This window comes from Procambarus clarkii, chromosome 92 (genome assembly GCF_040958095.1).
Source record: "Procambarus clarkii isolate CNS0578487 chromosome 92, FALCON_Pclarkii_2.0, whole genome shotgun sequence".
In the NCBI taxonomy this organism is placed as follows: domain Eukaryota; kingdom Metazoa; phylum Arthropoda; class Malacostraca; order Decapoda; family Cambaridae; genus Procambarus; species Procambarus clarkii.
The window spans coordinates 12,433,889-12,452,278 of record NC_091241.1 but is presented as its reverse complement, the minus strand read 5'-3'; the positions used below and the strand labels follow the sequence as shown (position 1 = coordinate 12,452,278).

At 41.4% G+C, this 18,390-nt stretch overlaps 1 protein-coding gene across 2 annotated transcripts; it reads left to right on the top strand.

Annotated features, from left to right (window-relative positions):
• The first annotated feature begins 1,623 nt into the window (after positions 1 to 1,623).
• Positions 1,624 to 9,670, top strand: LOC123775039 (uncharacterized). 2 transcript variants are annotated; one of them, XM_045769815.2, is made up of 5 exons: positions 1,624 to 3,147; positions 4,851 to 5,056; positions 6,757 to 6,871; positions 7,243 to 7,378; positions 7,584 to 9,670. In XM_045769815.2, the coding sequence occupies exons 2-5, from the start codon at positions 5,003 to 5,005 to the stop codon at positions 7,801 to 7,803; spliced, it is 525 nt and encodes a 174-aa protein (XP_045625771.2). In that variant the 5' UTR covers positions 1,624 to 3,147; positions 4,851 to 5,002; the 3' UTR covers positions 7,804 to 9,670. The 2 variants fall into 2 exon arrangements, with proteins under 2 accessions (XP_045625771.2, XP_069175472.1); XM_069319371.1 differs by lacking the exon at positions 1,624 to 3,147 and having other exon boundaries at positions 3,974 to 5,056.
• Positions 9,671 to 18,390: the final 8,720 nt, after the last annotated feature.

Here is an 18,390-nt window from a genome sequence, read left to right as displayed (position 1 = left end):
TTAAACGGTTTACAAGCATGAAAACTTGCCAATCAACTGTTGTTATTGATATAAACAGCCTCCTGGTGCTTCGGCGCTCATTAACTGTTTAATAATTGTAAACAAAGCCGCCAAAGATTGAGAAAAGATGTACAGGTTCGTAAGTGCTTGCGTAAGTGCTTTCGTGAATCTGGCCCCTGGCAGATTTTACCGCCAAGTGGAGAGATAGGCGGGGAAATTTTGTATTTATTTTTTTGAAGCTGTGTAGTACAACAGGAGCCACTGTCTGCAGGGGTAAGCGAGGTTGATATTTTCCGAATATAAAATACGTTATCGACCCAAGCGTAGTAAGAGGTTAGCATTATATTACGCCGCGTCATTTATCACTCAAGATATTACCGAGGGAAATTTAATGACAGATGATGACGTACGGAACATCTGGCCGGCTAAAAGATGCCTTACGGAACACCTGGCTGGCTGAGATGGCTTATGGAGCATCTGGCTGGCTGAGATGGCTTACGAAACATCTGGCTGGCTGAGATGGCTTACGAAACACCTGGCTGGCTGAGATGGCTTATAGAGCATCTGGCTGGCTGAGATGCCTTACGGAACACCTGGCTGACTGAGATGGCTTATGGAGCATCTGGCTGGCTGAGATGGCTTATGGAGCATCTGGCTGGCTGAGATGGCTTACGAAACATCTGGCTGGCTGAGATATGAGTCTTTGAGCACGATTTGACATTTAGTTCCGTAAATGATGGGTTTATAACCCTATGGGTGAAATAGCATCTCCTGTGCTCAGTTCTACATTGTGGCTGAGAATAGATTTTTTTTGCAAGGATATTCCTGCGCGGGCCCTAAGCCTCTGGCTGGCCCACTAAGTGTTGCTTGTTTCTGTTTTACTTGGGCAGAGTATGAGTATTTATGACTCGTATGGTCGCTTCAGTAAAATTATGCCCCACGTGTTTACCAACTTCTGCTCTGTTGAATCCAAGTTGAAATTTTTTTTGGGTTTTGTAACAATGCACTGTGTTAGATAATGTTCCAGTGGTCTGTCGGGCATTTCTCCACAGTGCTGACATTTCCTCTCATCTTCTGGAACCTGTAAGCCTATTTCCCATGCACATGGGTATCCAAGCCTGATGCCTTACCGGGAGGTGTTTTCGGGGCTTAGCGACCCCGCGGCCCGGTTCTCGACCGGCATTAGGTGAAAGAAGAAACCGCGGCCCGGTTCTCGACCGGGCCTCCTGGTTGCTGGATTGGTCAACCAGGCTGTTGGACGCGGCTGCTCGCAGCTTGAAGTATGAGTCACAGCCTGGTTGATCAGGTATCCTTTGGAGTCTTTGGAGTACACTTGCGATGCGGGTGTATTTCTGTTGATGTACTGTTCCCTTTCACCAAAATAAGTAGTTCGTAGTTGGTTGAATTCTTGTACCAACCCGCAGATCCTGATGTTGCAACTGCTGCTGTTGTTGTTGTTATAGATTAAGCTACTCGGAAGAAGTTCCAAGTAGCACGGGCTATGGTGAGCCCGTAACTTACCTGGCACAGGAGCGGGGCAAGTAGCACGGGCTATGGTGAGCCCGTAGTGGACTTACCTGGCACAGCAACTGCTGCGTTGTGGTCACTATAAATCTAGTGCATTGAACAGCAGAGGCTTTCACCTCACAGGGTTATAAGCCCGTGGAACCGCCTACCCACTTATAACATTCATAACACCTATATATAACATATAGGCTTCGTTATAGACCCACAATCCAAGGGAAGGGGGGAGACAGAAATGGTTGGGTACGGCTCCTTCCACCTAATGCCTCTGTTCACCTAGCAATAGATAGATACCCGGGAGGTAGACAACCGTTGCAGACTTGCATCCTGGGGATGGTCAGTAGTTCCACCTTGGCGAACCTAGATACAAGCCTAAAGCACAAAAAAATATATATGCAGTCTTCCTGTCCCCGACATAACGAATCCAGAGTGTTGCTAGGTGATGCAACACCCACCCATACTCACACCAAATGCATCCACATTTGTACGCTCGAATTTTTGCATACAAACTGAATACTAATTAATGTAAACAAAAGCATTGGAAACTGAATCATTTTAGGGCTAACGAGAAGAAGCACCAAATAAACTAACGGTATTGAAGATAATATATCTCCCGTGTAAGGCCTTTATCAAATCTTGAGAGATTAGCCTGAGTACTTGCTTATACGTGGAGAAAGAAGGTTAAGGTCAGGCCTAGCTGACACCGATCTCAATAGACTGGTTGGCAAGACAATGTTGTTTGGTATGGTAAATTATTATCGATTCTCACATCTCGGAAAATGGGTTAAGAAACTGCCTAATTGGTAAACTATTGCATTTTAGTATCACATTTTTTTTGTACGGTACTATTGGTAATTGTCAAATATTTTTGGGACTGTTGTTTTATGTTTCGTTTCTAATATGGGTTCAAACAGTCTTGTCGGACTAACAAAAGTGTATTTGTACTTAACAAAAGTTGATCACTTCACAAACACAGCAGGGTAGGCCTATAAGTTAATCAAATCAATTTCAAAACTGTATTCGAAATTAATGAACATTTATAATTGAGTTTACCCACAATTTTAAGAGCGTGTATACAGTTTATTCGGGGTAAAAGTACTGTATTAGGCTTGCAGGATATACAGACTTTGGATCGGTAATTCTGGCATACAAACTTTAAAACTTTGCCAAATACCAGGATATATACACCGAAAAACAGCATTTTTCCATTGTATATATTAATATCCAGTTAGAAACAGCCACTGTAAAGGTTGACAAGGTGCCTTTGTAAAAGATACCATTTGCACGGGTTTAGGCTACCAAGAGAGTGTTACAAAACAAAAATCATGATGTCAAGCATTTCACCACGACAATCTCAAGTGTGCACGCTGACCTACTAACACTGAGACAACTTATCCCTAATCTTCAGTCAATGACCTAAATGATGAAGCGTAAGGGCAGAAATGTGTAACAAATCGTTATCTAATCGGTTGATTTGGCGTCCCACTTCCTGAGAAAATCATGTCGCTTGCTGGCGCAGACTTGCAGAGTGGATTGAGTATATCATCCAGCAGGCGGCGACGACGGTGGGACCTTCTACTGCCTCTCCAGTGGACTAGGCCTGATATAAAAAAATACCCACAGGTAGGCGGTTTTCTTATGGGTGGGGGGGGGGGGATATTGCTGTATATTCAACCCGTCCTTCTAATAGAACGTTGCATTTTGACGTATACTCTACCCAAGGCCAAAAATTTTTTGTACTTACAACCAGAGTTGCACTTAGTACCAGAGCTTACTATGAAGCTCTGGCACTTTTTCTCGTACTAAAGCAAATCTTCGCTACACTATCCCCGTGCAGTGCTCTTCGCTTTATGAATCTGATTTGATTTGGACGAGCCCAAGAGCTATATATATATATATATACCCCGCTACTCAGTGTATATGGTGTTACGTACCCTTATAAGATACGTAAGTGAATATATTAATATGTACATTTATAATTGTATGTAAATTACAAGCATGTATATTGTTATACTTATATGTTCTATGCAAATGCACATTCATGTTACAGTGTTGGCGTTAGGCCCAGCGTATCGTGGGAATGATTGTTTATTTCTTTGTGTGATCAGTTTTCCCACGGGAACTAATGATTTATATGTGATCATAAGTGGGTAACAGAGTGAAATAATAATTGAGTGAACTGTATCTGGCAAATTGTCGTGGGATCGTCCGTTGCTGGGTGTGCATGCCATTATTTCTTTCTGTATGCATATTTTAATTACTATGTAAAGAAACAATTGCTTTGTTGTCTATATCAATATGTACTAATTATTCATTAAGTTAGTTTAAGATTACTCTTGTCACAATGTATTGCTCCATTGTTGAAATAATAAATATTGTAACTTTGGCAATTTATTCGCGGGGGCAAGGCAATGTGTTTTTTGACTCGCATATTGTAGTTCAGTAGCTGAGCAGAAACCAGGGAGATATCATCTTGGAGTTAAGTCATTCTTTTGTTCTAGCCATATAATTATTCTTAGTATTGATTTAATGTCTGGAAGTTACAGTGATATTTTTAATGTGATATATATTGTGACCATATAATCATCTGTTTGCCTTTGAGATTTATTTAATATAAATTATATATATGCTTAGTCTTTATTCTTCAGTCCTATGAAGATTCTATTTTATGCTCTTTACCCATTAAGGGGTTATACTGGTGATTCGCTATTGAGAACAGCAGTTGTGTCGTATCCCTAGACTTATTAAAGTTTGGCTGCTGTAGGATCACGAGCCGTAACGTACGATAGGTAACATATGGTACCTCAGTTACATTATATTTACCTGCTGTTGTGGTGGTATGAATAACCCTCCAGTGGTTGATAGCCTTAAGGCCCTCACTGTGGAAACGCCACAAGGATATTTATATACGAGACATGTAACTAATCTCTCGGTGTAAATACAATAAGAGTTTACTGTAGTTTCTACAGGTGCACAGGTGACTGCTGGTTGGCCAGTAAGCCATCATTGTGGGCTTCGTTAGTTTAGTTCATTTATTATGCACCCCATACCCATCTTGTGGGCGGTAGTGCAAAGGGTTACAGAGGCACATAATGTGCTCAGGGCTTCGTAAAACCTTCCCGCAGTTGATGGGTCTTGGGCCAACACCAAACCCCCTCAAAAAATCCCAACAAATATACTCTTTAATAAATCACGTACAAGAAAAAATATATAGTACAAGAATGTGAAAGTAACGAAAATATGATGCAATGAATAATATAGCATCACCACGAAGGAATATTAAACTTTATACACCTGAACATCCCGTGTACCTTATTTCTTTACAGAGACAACATAACCTGGGGTGCAAGTGCAATACGTGCACCACGAACGTCCAGTGCCACAGAGAGCGACAGCTGTAGCAACTTTTACTACGCAGACCTGGGCGTGAGAGACTATATAGCGACGACTGCTGCCACTGAGGGATACTTTCCTCCGCATGGCCACAATGCTTGAGTGGCGGAGAGGACAGACTGAACCATATCAGTTACGAGTAAGTCTGAGTGCTCGCTTTGTCCCTTCTCTCTCTATCACACACACACACACACACACACACACACACACACACACACACACACACACACACACACACACACACACACACACACACACACACTGTTGCTGTTACTAGTAGTTAGTAACAGCAACAGTGATTGACTGTTGCTCAGTTGACTGTATCAGTTGTTGATTGACAGTTGAGAGGCGGGCCGAAAGAGCAGAGCTCAACCCTCACAAGCACAAATAGGTGAATACACACACACACACACACACACACACACACACACACACACACACACACACACACACACACACACGAAAGAAGGAATAGGGCAGAGATGATAACGATGTACAAGATACTAAGGAGGGAATGACAAAGAGAGATATACATAGAAGCAATGTACAAATTAAGTTACAATATAATGAAAGGACTTAATTGGAAACTGGAAACGCAGATAAGTCACTAGAGATGTCAGAAAGAACTTTTTCAGTCTAAGAGTCGAAAATAAGTGGAATACTCGAGACACAGCTTTACATGTCAATATAAAAACTAGTGAAGAGTGTCACTTCATTACTGTGGTCGAAAAAGGGGAGGCTGGGGCTTAGGAGCAAATGCTCGACCCCGCAAGCTCAACTAGGTGAGTACAACTAGGTAAGTGTACACACACGATGCACCCACTCTTCTTGGTGTATAACAACGAGTTTACTTTAAGTAAACTTACTGGCTACCTTACCTTGAGGTTACCTTGAAGTGCTTCCGGGGCTTAGCGTCCCCGCGGCCCGGTCGTCGGCTGGTCAGTAGCAAGTGCCATGGCCTTAATAACCTTCTAAAGGTAGACAATATTTTAGCTCAACACCATGGCAAAGAAGGGTAAATTAAATTGGAAATGCGTATATATTCTCAGACTTCAGATGGCGACTGGTGGAGTATAGGAACATACATTGTAAACAGTATGACTGAGTTACACACAGAAATCACAATAGCGTGATGCATCAAATGAACAAAATCCGTTGGTAAATCAAGATGATTTCCCCGGTTGCAATTTTTATATCATGTCGTATAGCTCAGTCGATTAAGGCAGCGTCTGGGATGTTCTCGGACGTAGGTTCGAATCCTCGTCACGGCCCTTGTGGATTTGTTTAGTATGACTGGGCTATTTTGACTGTGTCAGTCATATACAACATTAGGAAACATAAGTTCGGCCGTCAGCTCAGAACTTTTAGATGATACAGCAACACAGCTTCGCTCAGCTTTGGCAGTTGAGAGGCGGGACCAAAGAGCCAAAGCTCAACCTCCGCAAGCACAATTAGGTGAGTACTCATCCCAACCTGTCTTCTCGAATACGTCATAGCATTTTGACGTATAAAATTCCCAAAAGTCAATTATAGCGGTTCGCATAATTGACGTGTTTTCTATTCGTGGAGCCTAGGTTAGGTTAAGTTCGGGCAATTTAGTATACAGATTTAGTGGGGTTGTGAACGTTAGAGAGGATGGACTGACCACAAAGCCTATCACAACTCGACAGTTGAGAGGCGGGACCAAAGAGCCAGAGCTCAACCCCTGCAAGCACAACTAGGTAAGTACAACTCATACACCGCCCTAACCCCGCTTTATACAACTTATACATCGCCCTTAACCCGCTTTACATAACCCGTAATATATTGGAAATTAAATAATACATGTAACCCATACAGGCGACGACAATATGTGCAGTCATATCCCTCTCCCTGGTAGTGGTGGTCGCTGGAAGCATCTTGATTATTGATGGAGACATGCCCATACTCGCATACACATGCTTCACATTTGGTGGTAGGTGGCTTGTGTGTGTGTGTGTGTGTGTGTGTGTGTGTGTGTGTGTGTGTGTGTGTGTGTGTGTGTGTGTGTGTGTGTGTGTGTGTGTGTGTGTGTGTGTGTGTGTGTGTGTGTGTCTGTCTGTTTGACTTTCTTGTATATGTGCATTGTTAATATAATATATGTCTTTTACTTATCAATTACTTATCATGTATATCTTGAATCTGTCAGATATCGTATTCTAGTCAATTGTATCTACCTGATATCTCAATAATGTCTTTGCAACATTTAGTATCTATATATGTTGTTACACATTTTCATGTAAATATTGATTTATCTCACGTTTCCCCTCCTTCATGTTTTCCTTCCTCCTTACCTCACTTCCCTAGGGAGCGTGCTGGTGCTGTGTGCAGTGCTGGTGACAGCAAGTCTGAAGGTGAAACGGAAGGAGAGTAGTCCTGCAGACAGCTGCGATCCTCCACCTCCTTACAAAGCTGCCTGGAGACGCGACTTCTATGCTTCCAGGTGAGTGAGTGTTGAGTACCTGGGTGAATGATAATAGAGGGAGTTATTGACTGGGTGAGGGAGTGAGTAAACAAGTGAAAAAGAGTAAATACAATAGATTGTCTGCAAATTATGAAGATATACTGTTAGTATTACTTGGGTGAAATTAATCTCTCTCCATAACAAAATATCGTAGTTTTGCCTAATAACCACACTTTATTCCCAGGATGACCGTTGAGCACCAGCCAGCCTCTCTTCATCCTAGCGGATACACAGAGCAAGACGCCATTAACTTTTGTGGATTGTCTGTACGTCTCTCATCTTCCGTACCCACTCCACCGTCTCCCAGCCTCTCCTCCCCGACGATAAACCCCGCCACCTCTACCACAGTCTCCCCTACTAGCAACGCTACTGCCAACACCACCACCGCAGTCACCTGCCAATAACTCTCCAAGCACCACCTGCACCAACTCAAAACCTCTCTTCCAGTCTGCTGTATCTTTGGCTACAGAGCGGCCATCTTCGACACAAGCTGTCGCTACTATGATTCACAACCACATAAAGCGCCATCACCGTCACTCCAGCCGAGCAGTAAAGGCAGGCTCTCCGCTTCCCATCGTTCAGGTGGTTTCTAACAGGTGGGATGAAGATCTACCCAGCTATCATGAAGCCACGAGTTCCGTGTTGTGCCACTCAGCGTGCACTCAACCACATGACCCTAACCTGTGTGTCTGAGGATGATCTCGCCGCATTCAAGGGTCAGGGAGAGTGTAAGTGGAACAAGTGGGAGTGTGATTTAAGTGCCAGGGAAAGAATAAGTATCTTATTCTAGTTCAAAATGGCCTAACAAAGACATTATAGCGCGTACGACCAATCATAAGGGCATTCATCACTTCTTTCCGTATTGTGTTTTCGAAAACGGCGTTTTCTTAAAATATAGATTAATATTATTTTATATTATAGTTTTCTGCACAATTAGGCCTAGGTTAGATTAGGTGGTTTGATTCTGTTGCCAATAATTTGTATTTTAAGCACATGGGGAAAAGCATTTATCGATGTAAGCCACATTCAAGTGAATTGAGCGAAGCATTATGCGAGATAAGTTCGAATGTAAACGGTTGTGAGTCACAAAATTCAAATTCAATTCAAAAGTTCAAAAGTTCACGAGTAAAGTGTTTTCATTGATAAACAGGCTACTGTATTAACTAGCATTTAGTCAGTGCTTTGAGGATGGTCTGCTCAAACACACACACGCACGTACAGTAGCACAATTGCACGGCACCCAGACTGCCGCCCATAGATCATTGAAAACAAATTCAGCGCGTCTCGCGGCCCCAACGAACCCTTGATCTTGAAACACGAATTCGAGACTGAAGCCACTGAGCATCAGACAACATCCTCACAGTTAGGATTCCATGAATAAATTTTGTTTAGCAATACGATGAGACTGAACTCACTTCTGTGGCCTTCCCCACCCCACATATATGCTCACTACCAACATACCTTCGTCCAGATTAAAAGTATTACAACCAGAATTGAATAGTGAGAGTTGTGGTTACTTTTAATACTTTTACTTCCAGTTGTGATACTTTTAATTTCTTGTGAGTGTGTCGGTAGTGCGCGTGCCAGGTCCCCATAAATACTCTGTAAATATGTATATGAATTAGTAACGGGAGGTTGTTAACGTGAAGGGGACAGGGGAAGGGAATTATCAGGAGAAAATGCCAAGCCATTACGACTATACAACCCTCGGAAGGGGGGTCAGGATGAGGATTTGGGATGGGACGGGGTGAAAGGAATGATGGGAACAGATGATTGCATATTTCTCATTTTGTGATATTAGTTCTTAAGCTATTTAATGAAATTATTTGTTTAGAGTAACTGGGTGTATTAACTATAGTAACTATAGGGTGTACAGATATTCATATATACGTTCAGCCAATTTTGGCAGATTATTCTTAACTTCGGGAACCGAAACGCTGTCCATAAAAGTCTTAATTAAGGTGGTCAAACCCAACGTCAAACAGCAGAAAAAGACTGAAGCATCCAGAAAAATGGTTGATGCAACCAGCAAACTACTGGACCAGACAAGAAAAGTCTGATACAACCAGCAACAAACAACGCAGCCAGTTCCCGCTCTTAGAAATAATTAATATCTTGAGAAAACTTTGCAGCAGAATGCTGGGTCGATCCCCCGACTTGTTCCAAAGATTTTCTCACGTTTATTGTAATTTCATTGTGTAATTAATAACTTATTGTAAATATATTTATACATAAATACAATAATGTATAATAAAATATAGATAAAATGCATGATGTATTTTTAATAATCAAACAAAAATTATTTCTTGATATAAATATTTGTTCATTCATTCCTATAAACGTATTGAATTTTTTTAATCAGGAGATAGGCTATTGTCGGAAAATTATAAATACTCGTACCTTGTAGTATCAGTTTAGGATCAACTGATAATTCAGAAAAAGTCGTACATATACATTTCTGGATATGAATATATGTCGAGAAGTGTCCTTAATCCCATATTGAAGTTTGGAATATATGCATCAAAACGCATTTTGTTAGATGGAGTGGCGGGGGAGTGGAGTCATTATCAGTGACACAGATGTAACTTATCTCAGCTTTACACTTTTGGGGGTACAGAGCCTATTACGTTGATACCTAGTGTTGCGTAGAAACCTCCAACACATTAAAATGGCTGGAAAGGATAACATTTGAACCAACGGTTCTGAAGCTTGATATACACCAAGGACAAAAAAATGTCACATAATGCACCACCAGAAACTAGTTTCAGGGAGCGATAATGTTATACTTTGGTACTCTCACAGCTTGGTACTTTCATGAATAATCCTCTACATCAACCGGTTTAATCTCGAATGTCAGGACTTCGGCTTAGGTAGCCTAAAAAATACCCTAAAAATGTACTAGCGTCATCTTTATAGCTCTCACGATTAATTTTCGAGAAAAGATGTTTTTAAAAAAAATTGATATCGGTATAATTTAAGGCTTAAAAATCTTAGAAATAAAAAAACGATCATGTCAAGGATTCATGTCGTTTAGTTGTTACATACAGACTGGACTAGAGCAATGAACAATGCTTTAATGACCCCATTAGTGCTGTTAACACCCTATTGACTAGTGCCGACATACCAACTCACTCCTTTTATGATAAATGGCTGAGAAAAAATGCCTACAATCTCATTAAACTCAACATTCCTTTTAAGTGTAATCTACCTGTCTCTGATATTCCTCTTTATCTGTACCCCACCATTTAAGTATCATACACACCTGTCACCAAGAAAGATAATGAGAATCTTGCTCTTCTCAAGCTGTTACACTGGAAACAATTGCCTCCTCCATCGAGAACTTAAGATCTCACGAGCACTGTGTCTACACCGACGGCTCAGTCCAATCCTCTACTGGACGGACTGCAGCAGCATGTAGGTTTTATAGAAATAATATTTGCACAAAGACTGTCAGTGTCGGGTTAAACAACTGGCTGACCTCCACACAAGCAGAACTAACAGTATTACAACTAGCTATCAGTACACTAAAAACCATTGGAGGAGGAATAATATTTTGTGATTCAAAGTCTGCTCTTCAAGCAATCGAAAACTTCTGGAAGATCGACAGCAAGAACCTCATACTACCAATTATAAATGATCTAATTGCTGCACAGAGTAAAGGGTCTCGAATCTCTTTTATATGGATACCTTCACACATAAATATAACCCATCAAAATGAGACAGACATTGCAGCCAAATTAGTGTGCAACAAAGATGAAGTTGAATTAAATCTAGGTATTCCCATCTCTACTGTCAAAACTGTATTGGTCCAAACACTCAGGTCTGATAGGAAATAAATTAGACTCCCAACGACCTGAAAGTACTAGTATTAAAAGCTATGATTTGTTCAGATCTGAAACCTATATCTATGGGCAGCACAAAACGTCCACCAGACTGTGCGACACAGTGGTTGCAAGGATCAATGTTGGGTTACCGTTACCTGTGGCAGGTGGCTACAGGTGACGATCTCCCAATCCTGAGCACTCCAGGTGCAAACTCTGTGAGCAGGAACTGCGGCATGATCTCCCACACTACATCACCGAATGCCCAGTTATTAGACCTTTCAGACCAGTTGGCATGAGGTACCTGGAGCTTTGCAATTACTTTATTCACTCTCATATTCTTGAGGCTATCCTCATATTGCACACAAAATTTGCCAGTGCAGGCTACTGAACATATGGCCTGCCATGTATGACTAACCATCCTGCGAGATGGGGACTTTTATTACCACTGCTGCCTTATACACTCTTGTGTTGATGATATCCTCATAATGCACCCAGAGTCTGCCAGTGCAGACTGCCTATCACATGCCTCTAAATGACTAATCATCCTGTGTGATGGGGATTTTTTAGCATCACGTAGTTCGCTTTTTTGACACACTGTACTCCACTTCATATAGTCTAGGGCAGCTGCACAAATGCAGATGTACCTCATGTATAAAAAAATATGACCCCACTAACCGATCATCTGAAAAACCAAACTTCATTAGCGTCATCTAGTTACTGTAAATCGCACTGGTGAAACATACAAACTGCAACTGTTCTGAGAAAATATATATCACAACAGTTCACTAGAACCTGTGTTTCCCAAATTCCTTCCTTCCTTTCTTTACTATGAACTCTCTGGACGTGGGTGGGGTCAGAGAGGTGGCCAGGCAAGGACTGATTGTCCACTTCTCACGTAGCACAAAAATGAGAACAATTAGAAAGCTGCGGAAGATACGGAAACGAACGCAAAAGAAGCTCAGTTAATTGATATACTCAAAGAAGGGCTTACGTTGCAGAGCGCGGAGGACCGGAGTGATGTCTTGGCAAGGATGGAGGTGCTGGAAGGGAGGCAGTCAAGGAAGGAGCCGACGACAAGGACAATAAGTGCTGGTGTTGCCTGCCTCTGACCACGACATGGCGTCCAGCGGCGCGGGAAGACGACCCTTCTGGGTGTTCTGTACGAACCGCCGCGTTCCTAGGAAATTTTCCTTTGTTCAGGTTACGAAACTGTTTTGCAAATATTTCTACATATAAAATATACCCAGATGGACGGTTTATAATATTGTTATTAAGGTTATATTTGAAAATATACGGTGAATTTAAATATTTTTTGGGGGGGTAAATAGTTCTTTTATGAAGAAATTATATATTATATATATATATATATATATATATATATATATATATATATATATATATATATATATATATATATATAATAATATATATATATATATATATATATATATATATATATATATATATATATATATAATATAATAATATATATATATATATATATAATATATATATATATATATATATATATATATATATATATATATATATATATATATATATTCCAATATGTACTGGAAGTATTTGGATTATGTTATACCGTATGCTGTGTGTAGAATGGGCTTTATCGGGGGCTGTGCTCAGAATGATAGATATCACATCACAATATTACAACCTTGTTAGGCTATCGTCAGCAATTGACTTGATGGCTATATTTAAATTTCACCTGACACTTGTAAATTAAACATTATTTATTCCATCCTTTCCATTATATAACACCATTTTTCAAAATTTGCTTCTGCAATTGCATATTTTTGTTTATCAAATACATACCCACTTATCATGCACAAGACTTGGCGAAATATTTATCTAAAAGTACTGCAAACCATATTTTAAAACGTAAATATGATGAATATATTGTAGATATATTCTCTGGTATATGTTTATATGATATTTGGTTGAAATAAATGAAGACCATTGTTCTAGTGCAGAAGGAACACCTGTTGGAACTTTCCCGGACGATGATCTACATATGACATGTGTGTGTTCTTATGTAAACGAAATGTCGCATTTGCACACCTGGTGTAGTGGACACATTATGGAAACACCTGACTTGGTGATACGGAAGGTAACGACGCTCTAAAACTGATGGTTCGTAGGTAGTGAAGAACACTTAGAGGTGTTCACAGTGTGTGATCCAAGCCTTGTGTTCACAGCTGGACTACCTGCTCCACTTGGGGTACGCCTCGGTCCGCCTGGCGCCTTCTCTCCTTCACCACACCGTATTGCTGCTGTACGCGTGAGTATAATAGCGCGGTGAGGAAGTAGTGAGGGGAAGGAAGGGGGTCAGCAGGGGAAAGATGAGATAGATGAGGGAGGGGAGGGTAAGGCGGAGATAGATATGGAAAAGTGATGGAGAAGAGAGATGAGGAGGTGGAGAGAGATTAGAAGGGGGGATATAATGAGAAGGGATATAGATGGGGAAGCTAGGGATAAATTAAGAGAAGGGAGGGAAGAGTTGAGATAGATGGGGAGGGGTAGAGACAAACTACATCCCCTCTCCCACACACTCCGCTAACCACCTGCTCCTCCCCGCTCCCTCTGGACAGGATACCCTTCACTTGGTCTACCACATGCTGACCTTCGTCATGGGGAACATCAGTATCTTTATGGACATTATCGACGCAATTCTTACATTTTGTGTGAGTATATTGTTAATCTTAATCACTCAGGTACGGACATTGTAGACATACGTAACAATCGAATTCATAGACGGGTAGACAGACGGCTGAACGAATATATAGACTGGGCGGATATATAAGTGGTCAGATATATGGACGGGCATAAACGTGAAACATATACATATGTATACTGTAGATGGTCAAGAAAACAATGACAGACAGGCAATCGCCTAGTACAAAATACGGCCAATAATCCTTGCCTTATCTCTATCAACAGGCTGTGTTCAGCTTAGGTCCTCTGCTGCGCCTATGTCTGCTGTTATTGTTTTTCCTGCTGCGTCTGCTGGTGCTGCTGCTGCTGCCCTTACAGGGGCCGACGCTTCTTCCGCTCCTGTTGATGCTGTCGAGACTTGTGAGAAACTGAACATTGTGCTAGACCAATCCAAGTGGCGGTACACAGAAGAGTTACACTCTAGAGCCTGATTATTGTATGTTCTAAGTCAGGTGGGAGTCACTGCAGCCGGCGCAAGTCGCTACAACTAGCCAGAAAGCGACACAACTAGCCAGTGTCCGACATAATTAGCCAGAAGCCTCACAACTAGCGACGCTACAGCTAGCCAGTAGACACTACAACTAGACAGACGCTGCTACAACTAGCAAGAAGCTGCTACAACTAGCCAGAAGACGCTACAACTAGCCAGAAACCAACATAACTAGCGAGCAGTGTTGCCAGATTGGGCTACAAATAGCGAATTGGGCTACTTTTGAGAGCCCCGCGCTCCCAAATTTTTAATTTCGCTACTTGCTACTTTTTGGGCTAATTTAAAAGCAAGATGTGCTAATTTGGGCTATTAATGTTAAGAATGTACGATTGCGAGTTACATGAAAGTAACTAAGCTATAAATAATTGTAATTAATAATAATTGTAAATATTAATTAATACTAAATAATATTATTTAATAAATTAGCCCCAATTCAATGCAGTTTTCTTCCAAGCACAGAAACTTGTAAATATAAGTACAAGATAATAGATAGATCGATAAATAAATAGACAACTTTCAAATATTGCATCAAGTAATGGCGAGAGGAAAAAATCTAGACAGTATACATTACATTTGAAATTAATAATGGATGAATGGTAATAAATTGGTGTATGTATGAGACTTCTGGAGCCGGTCGGCCCAGCGGACAGCACACTGGACTTGTGATCCTGTGGTCCCAGGTTCGATCCCAGGCGCCGGCGAGAAACATTGGGCAGAGTTTCTTTCACCCTATGCTCCTGTTACCTAGCAGTAAAATAGGTACCTGGGTGTTAGTCAGCTGTCACGGGCTGCTTCCTGGGGGTGGTGGCCTGGTCGAGGACCGGGCCGCGGGGACACTAAAAAGTCCCGAAATCATCTTAAGATAACCAAGATACCAGACAAAGTCCATTTATTGGCAGAATTTAGCCATTTTGTGTAAAATGTTTTATATCTCATATTATTAATTATAACAGTAATCGAAAAAAGTCATAGTTTGTATATACAAGAGATGAAACAGAGAGCCATGAGCTAGAGCGATGTGCTGAGTCCATAAGGAGACCGAGCTTCCAGAAATACCTTCCTGTGATTGGCTGTTGCGGAGAATACCAACACTCTTTTATGAATAAAATTTAAACTAAGAAATAGGTCCTTGTGCACAACAACAAGGTTGTTGTGAAAAAGAACAACAATTTCTGTTTTGCACCTGACAAATCTCCATCTAACTGAATAATTTACTCGAATAAGAGGGCAGAGCAGTGTATCATTATTTGTGTCAAGGCAACCCCCAATAATAACGTCTCTAGTTAGGTAGCCAGGAAAGTGTTTCTGTAACACTCGTTACATCCTGCAGTATTTAATTATCACTATATTAATACTTTTAAATACTTAACATTTCACTTTTTAAGTAGATTAAAGTTGAAGCAAAATGTCATAAGCAAGGATGGTGTGCTGAATAAAGATGATTTATTAAGTGGATGGAGCCTTTAGCTGATCCCTTCCTGTGATTGGCTGTTGTGTGAATGTCAACAAAGAGTTTCTACCAATGATATGCCACCATTTTATTTATTATGCACCTCATACCATCTTGTGGCGGAGCTTGGAACCTCCTACCCGAGCACAACAACCCGCCTTATGGGTTGCTGTTTGGCTATTTATAGTGCGTTGGAAAAGCAACAGATGGCGTTAGTTGTATTTTGTAGGGTAATTTGTTATAAGTGTAATTTGATGTCAACAGATGGCGTAAGCTGTATCTTATGGCCACTAGTTGACCAGCCTAGTTGATAGTGTTCTCTTCTGCCGACAGATGGCATCAGCTGTGTTATTATTACTTCCGAATTCCCTTTAAACACTGATCTACAAATCCCTTGGCTTATGATAAGGTTTTATACCGTTTATGATAAGTATTAGATAACTGGAGTTCCGCAATTACTTTTATTTATCAACTGTTCAGGATATCATCATATAACGTCTGGTTAGGACGTACTGCTCTCGATTGATGAAGATTAAGCCACCCAAGAGGTGGCACGGGCATGAATAGCCCGTAAATACTGCTCTCGTAATATTATTCAGGGGGGTGGGGGAACTATCAAGTGAAAGCGCCAAGCCATTACGACTATATAGCACTCGGAAGGGATCAGGATACGGATTTGAGATGGAACGGGGGAAAGGAATGGTGCCCAACCTCTTGGGCGGTCGGGGATTGAACGCGGACCTGTAAGGAAACGAGACCGTTCGCTCTACCGTCCAGCCCAAGTGGTTAACTAAAAATACTTGGATATATCGAAATTTGGTAGTGAATTCCATCTAGGAATCTCCTATGACTAAACTGTATTTTTAATTATTTTTATTTACTTACTACTTATTATTAAATTATTAAGTACTTACTATAATAATTAAATAAATTATTTTATTTAATATTTAAATTAAACGATAAAATAATAGGTAATAATAAATCATTGTGTAGGGGGACAGGCAGCCAGTGTATATATACATGTTAGGCTTATACCAAGGTGCCACAAAGGTGCCAAATTAAAGACTGGGAGCTGCCGGGGCGGGCCCAAGGGCTGCTGGCGGCCCTGGCCAGGCTGAACTTCCGCGCCCTTATAATCACCATTGTTTAATAATCTTCACAGGGAGAAACAACTGTAAATATAGGAATAGTTTATTACAACATACACGGTAAAGAAAACAGCTCGGAAACTAAGGAAATAAAGCTACCGAAAAAACTTTGAAGTCCATTTCAAGTTCAAGTATGTTTATTGTCGGTTCGTTCATGCCAGGCTTGCAGTTACACAACTGGTCGGGGTCCGCTTACACAACTGGTCGGGGTTCGGGGTGCACAATAAACCACCACTCACTGGTTGAATAGGGGATGCTTAATGAACTATCCACCTCTGGCGGCAAAAAATCAATATATATATATATATATATATATATATATATATATATATATATATATATATATGCAAACAAGCCTGAATGGTCCCCAGGACTATATACAACTGAAAACTCACACCCCAGAAGTGACTCGAACCCATACTCCCACAACTGGTATGTACAGGGACGCCTTAATCCGCTTGACCATCACGACCGGACATAAGGAAGTGATAGCCGAGGCTATATGAACCACTTCCCCGCCGGCACTCGGATGGTAATCTTGGGCATAGCATTTTATCAAATCACCTCATTCTTTGGGGCACACGTGAGGAACACAAATGCGAACAAGCCTGAATGGTCCCCAGGACTATATGCAACTGAAAACTCACACCCCAGAAGTGACTCGAACCCATACTCCCAGAAGCAACGCAACTGGTATGTACAAGGACGCCTTAATCCACTTGACCATCACGACCGGACATAATGAAGGTGATAGCCGAGGCTATATTGAACCACTCCACCGCCGGCACTCGGATAGTTAATCTTGGGCATAGCATTTTATCCAAATCACCTCATTCTTTGGGGCACACGTGAGGAACACAAATGCGAACAAGCCTGAATGGTCCCCAGGACTAATATGCAACTGAAAACTCACACCCCAGAAGTGACTCGAACCCATACTCCCAGAAGCAACGCAACTGGTATGTACAAGGACGCCTTAATCCACTTGACCATCACGACCGGACATAATGAAGGTGATAGCCGAGGCTATATGAACCACTCCCCCGCCGGCACTCGGATAGTTAATCTTGGGCATAGCATTTTACCAAATCACCTCATTCTTTGGGGCACACGTGAGGAACACAAATGCAAACAAGCCTGAATGGTCCCCAGGACTATATACAACTGAAAACTCACACCCCAGAAGTGACTCGAACCCATACTCCCACAACTGGTATGTACAGGGACGCCTTAATCCGCTTGACCATCACGACCAGACTATGCCCAAGATTATGCCCAAGAAATGCTATGCCCAAGATTACCATCCGAGTGCCGGCGGGGAAGTGGTTCATATAGCCTCGGCTATC

What these genes read in the sequence shown, in the direction of transcription:
- LOC123775039 (XM_045769815.2), top strand. Translation starts at nt 5,003, where the DNA reads ATGGCCACAATGCTTGAGTGGCGGAGAGGACAGACTGAACCATATCAG. An exon ending in CTGAACCATATCAGTTACGA is followed by an intron (nt 5,057 to 6,756) that starts GTAAGTCTGAGT and finishes TAACCCATACAG; the next exon opens with GCGACGACAATATGTGCAGT. An exon ending in CACATGCTTCACATTTGGTG is followed by an intron (nt 6,872 to 7,242) that starts GTAGGTGGCTTG and finishes TCACTTCCCTAG; the next exon opens with GGAGCGTGCTGGTGCTGTGT.